This window comes from Berghia stephanieae, chromosome 2, assembly GCF_034508935.2.
Source record: "Berghia stephanieae isolate SIO BIC M18660-M18661 chromosome 2, UCSD_Bste_1.3, whole genome shotgun sequence".
Taxonomy (NCBI): domain Eukaryota; kingdom Metazoa; phylum Mollusca; class Gastropoda; order Nudibranchia; family Aeolidiidae; genus Berghia; species Berghia stephanieae.
This window is the reverse complement of record NC_088361.1, coordinates 120,957,802-120,962,801: the sequence shown is the minus strand read 5'-3', so window position 1 is coordinate 120,962,801 and position 5,000 is coordinate 120,957,802. Positions and strand designations below refer to the sequence as shown.

Below are 5,000 nucleotides of genomic sequence, written 5' to 3'. Positions count from 1 at the left end.
ATGGGAGGAGATGAAGAAGAAGAATGGGAGGAGATGAAGAAGAAGAAGAGGCAGTTCTGTTAGGTTTTTATTGCCTTTGCTCTTTAATTTTGGACTGACTTGTATCTGTTTCTTTATCGTTACAGTAAAGCTTGAACCTCGAGTTGGTAATGTTGGAGTACTCCAGATCTTCCATGAAAACAGATGGAGAACGATTTGTAGTGCAGGGCTCGATCGCAAGTCAGCCAAGGTAGCTTGTATGGAACTGGGTTTCAAGGATGGCAATCTGTTAGCTAGTGGTTCATTTGGTACCAGCAGGATAGAATCTCTCCGCGCCAATGTATCATGTAATGGAACCGAGGCATCACTCCTTGACTGCACATTTGACATGACTCTCAGTGACTGTGGTTTTTATAGTGACTATGCAGGCATCACTTGTTACAATGAGATTGCAGAAACACCAGATGGTAATCTTAACCTTGTTTATATATATATTTTATAGATTTGTGTGTGCCCCGTCATTTTGAACTGGTTTTGAAGACTGCAAGGCTTATGCTGATGTTAATATAATGTTGTCAAATTTACACTTGTCTATAGAAAAAACACTTTAAAATTATTTGTAGCTCGGTGGCTCAGAGGCAATGTGTTTCAGTTTGTAGTCAAGAAAGTCAAGCGATGGTAAGCGTGGTCAATGGCCCAAATCTAGAGTTGTTTTTGTTTTGTTTTTTCAAAGAGGGAGACAACAGGTTGTGAGTGTCTGTTTTCATATGGGACGCTTTTTTTTTTCACTGAATGAGTATGTTCAAGAAACTGCATAATGTGACCAATTGAATTCTGAGTAGCGTTTGTCAGGGCTTAGGTGTCTATATTTGTTAGAATTTTTTTTTTTTTAAACCATGTGTAACCTTCGCCTCAATATGGCACCACGATGGGATGAACAAGATGTTAAAAGATGATTTTAAATTCAAAATTTGAGATTATTTTTTGGTCACCCTTAGAACCTATATCTAAATACTCAAGGTCTCTAAATGGTATTAGGTCAGGATGAATATGGGGCTGAAAATTGAATTTATAACAAAAGATAATATCAAAGTTGGGTTTAATTTATCTTTTATTGAGGAGAGTGAGTATACTATTTTAAAGTTCTAAAACCAAGATTTCATATTCTTGATCAGTTTAAATTTAATTTGACATTTTATCATCTGGTTCATCCCGACACAATACAGTTTTGAGACGATGGGTCACATACATTATCTTTATTGAAACATATAGAATTGAATGTGTTTTCATATTTTTACTGGAAATTTTATTTCTAGCATTGAAATCACCCCATTTGAATCAAGCTTGTGTAAGTCATCCATGCTGCAGACTCCAAATCGTATTTTTCTTTGCTATCTTCCTTTTCCTAAGCGCTGACATGAACTTGAAGTGTCACGAAAGGTGTTAGTTAAACTTTAACATTTAAAGTAGATCACATTTTTAACATTAAAGTGGATGAGACTATTCTAAAATTTTATTATGACAATATTTTTACATTCATTAATCCTCAGGAATCATAAGTTTGGAGGATGCATATGAAAATCTTGCAGGAGCATCCGGAATTCTTCAAATCCAAATGAACAACACAAACCTGTACTTCTGTGAAGATTCTATTGCCAAAGGAGAACTAGATGTGTTATGTCGGGAATACGGAAAGAGAAAAGGCTACTCTTACAAAGGTGGTATAGCCTTCCATTCCAAGAGCAAACCTAAAGGGCCATTCTACACCAATCACATTTTCTGTGATGGAACGGAGACATCCTTCAAAGACTGTAAAATCAGTTTTAACGCTGGCTGTTATGGGATGCGAGCTGTAGGAGTCATCTGTTATGAACTAGAAGGTGATGAGTTATTTAATGAATAACTTATATAAGATTTCAAGACGTGAAATAATAAATATCCAGATGCAATACTGATGTTAGACAAATCTTTAATGTCTTGTACTATTCATGTGTGGATTGATATTAGATTCGAAAAAAGAATGCCTGTTCTCTGGATATTTTTAAAACTTTGAGTGATCGGAAGCTGTTTTTTATTATGACAATTTTTTTTAATGTATTAATCCTCAGGAACCAGGTCAACATCAACCCTTAACATGAAGGACAAGGCATAATGAATGTTAGGTACTATTATATTCCTTTTCAACAGAAACTTTGCTTTTATCAGCCAGGTACTCATTTTACAATGAGTAGGATAATTTGAGATAGGAGCCTTTCCCAAGGGCTCAACTTTGCACTGCCCAAATCCTTGACCATTTGGTTGCTAGCCATGTATATAACAGTAGACCTGAAACTGCATTGTCAACTATTCTGTTTTATTGATTTTTTTATTCCCTATTTACAACAGAACCAACATTTAGGATTGATTCAGAGGGTGGTAACATTCACTCAGGTCGAGTGACGATCTCCAACAATGGAGAGGTTGGAGCTATCTGCGCTGATAGTTGGAGCAATGATGACGCCGATGTGTTGTGTCTTTACTTGAATATAAAGTACCGAGGTGGAACTGCTATAAAGTAAGTCGATCTCCCATTGTGGGCGGGGAGGCACTTACTATATCTTCTATCCTCTAATATCTGTTTTCCAACTTGCACTGCATCTTTGTCTTGGTGGAATGAGATTACTTGGTTTTGTCCTGGCCCTTGCCAGATACCCTAGCTCGGAGGGAAACAGTCAAATGTAAAGTAGTTTTGGGAGATGAAATTTTTTTTCTTGTAAATCATCTCTCTATTAATTACTGTTTTTTTTAACATATGATTTGTAAACATTTGGGTTTATTCCTCGTAGTGGGATCCTTGCTGGTGTCTGGATGAGACTTTAAGGTAATCTCAAACTAAGTATATTGACGGAATACTCTTGGAATCTACATCTGTTCCCTATTTGACCCAAGTCTCCTTCGTCTTACCTTTTCATGGGTGCTTTATTTATAATTCTATAGCTTCTTACTATCCCATTTTATTCCCTTTTACTGACGCTGATATGACCTTAATGAATGTGTTGCGGCGTAAAACCCTTAAAAACAAACAAAAACCGACAAAAGTAAGACGATAGATAGATATATATACAAGAGAGAGAGAGAGAGAGAGAGAGAGAGAGAGAGAGAGAGAGAGAGAGATAGAGAGAGGGGGGGGGGTGAGAGTTAGAAGTAAAATCTATGCAACTCTGGTTTTAATGAAGCCTAAGCCGCATTACTTTACTACCATCTCGTTGGTGAAATGATAAAATTATAACCTGATAGATAATGGAAGAAATCGAGATATTATTTTAACAAAGTAATTTCTCCAGCGAATAAGTTATGAATCATTTTCTTTCTTTAATTAAAAGTCGTCTTCCAAAGCCATAAACTTCATGGAGTCTGAGTTTATCCCGATTTCTGTTAATTTGAGAGAGAGAGAGAGAGAGAGAGAGAGAGAGAGAGAGAGAGAGAGAGAGAGAGAGAGAGAGAGAGAGAGAGAGAGAGAGAAAGAGAGAGAGAGAGAGAAAGAAAGAGAGAGTGAGAGAGAGTGTGTGTGTGTGTATGTGTGTGTGTGTGTGAGCGCATACTTGTGCGTTTGTGTTTGTGGGGAGGAGGAGGGATGTATGTATTTGATATAAGAACCACATTATAGATATCACCAGTGATGATTAATTTTTTTTACAGATTTATATTAATAGATATTTTTTTAACTCATCGACTCGGCTGTGGCCTATTGTGTATTATGATGGTAAGATTTTGCCCACATCAATATTTCTGAGTGGACTAGGCATTGCGTTTACACTGAGAGGGCCGGAGCAAATCCTGTCATCAGCATATCATTCTGTTGTTGTTGTTGTTGTTGTTGTTGTTGTTGTTGTTGTTGTTGTTGCTGCTGTTGTTGTGTTGAACATGAATTTGGTCCCCTTTAATAACATCATTGTTAATTACTGATGTATTATCTCCAAGTTTCTGGACTTATCCTGAGTTGGTTTTACATTTTTTTTGTAACCAAACGAATCGATGACTATGGTTTTTTTTATTTTTTCAAATCTCCAGGTTACCAAGTACCGGGCTGCCTTGGGTGCTTTCATCCTTTGATTGCTTTGGCCAAGAACTCAGTTTATTAGAATGTCCCAGCAGTCCTTGGCATAGGGTAAACAAGACTGCCTGTCCGTCGGATGCCATGGCAGCAGGAGTTATCTGCCATACTAGTGGTGAGTCTGAAAAATATGGCACGACACACAATGTTTAATATGAATGCATTTATAGCCCTTATTACTTGAATGTAAAGAATAAAAATTACACAGGAAGTTTCAGGCTCAAAAACTCTCTTTCAGTCAATAACAACAAAATTGAAAAAGTAATTATCATCGCTTTTTATTATTTTTTTTTAGCACATGTCTTTTGTTATTTTGTTAAGCTGTGTTTAGTTTTGTTCAACGCTTGTTACATTCCAACAGCTTAGTATTCTCTCGTGCAAGTGCAAATGCACAAGTATTTTTCAATTTAAAAAAAGACTGATAATCCAAAGTGTGTTTGTTTTTTTTTACTTTGCAAACGTTATAGATATTGATTCAACGCAGTGAATTGATCTTGTTATATATAACTCCAAAAATGTTACATTTTTATCCCCTCAATTATATTTTTATTTAAATGATAATTTCCAAATTCTTCTTTCATTGTTATAAACGATGACAAAATGTGTTTTAATATTTGAGTTTTGTGATAATTAAGTTCTTTTAACAACCTTGAAAATATTTGAGCTATTTTTTTTTTAATTTTAGAAACATTTTCTTTCAGTATGAGTCCGTGTTTATTTCTATTTTAAAGTTGATATTTATATTATTGTTCAATTCTTATTTCCTTTTCCTTCTTGTTTTTTTACAGTGTCTCTCGTCAAAGGAAACGTCACAGAGGATTATACTTATGGAAATCTGGAAATAAAGCGTTATTCCTCTGAATCTGAGATCTGTTTTGATGACGACTTCACCCACAAATATGCCAAGCACGTTTGCACGGAATTAGGA

General features: G+C 35.6%; 1 protein-coding gene across 12 annotated transcripts in view; it reads left to right on the top strand.

The window, feature by feature from the left end:
- Nucleotides 1-5,000, top strand: part of LOC144966454 (uncharacterized) — a 147,697-nt gene that overhangs the window by 101,660 nt on the left and 41,037 nt on the right. For all 12 annotated transcript variants that reach the window (XM_078902998.1, XM_078902997.1, XM_078902995.1 and 9 more), the window contains 5 exons: nt 126-446; nt 1,530-1,859; nt 2,365-2,533; nt 4,030-4,187; nt 4,861-5,000. The exon at nt 4,861-5,000 is cut by the window's right edge and continues 175 nt beyond it. In XM_078902998.1, the coding sequence (XP_078759124.1) occupies nt 126-446; nt 1,530-1,859; nt 2,365-2,533; nt 4,030-4,187; nt 4,861-5,000 (1,118 nt within the window). The remainder of the gene's footprint in view (nt 1-125; nt 447-1,529; nt 1,860-2,364; nt 2,534-4,029; nt 4,188-4,860) is intronic.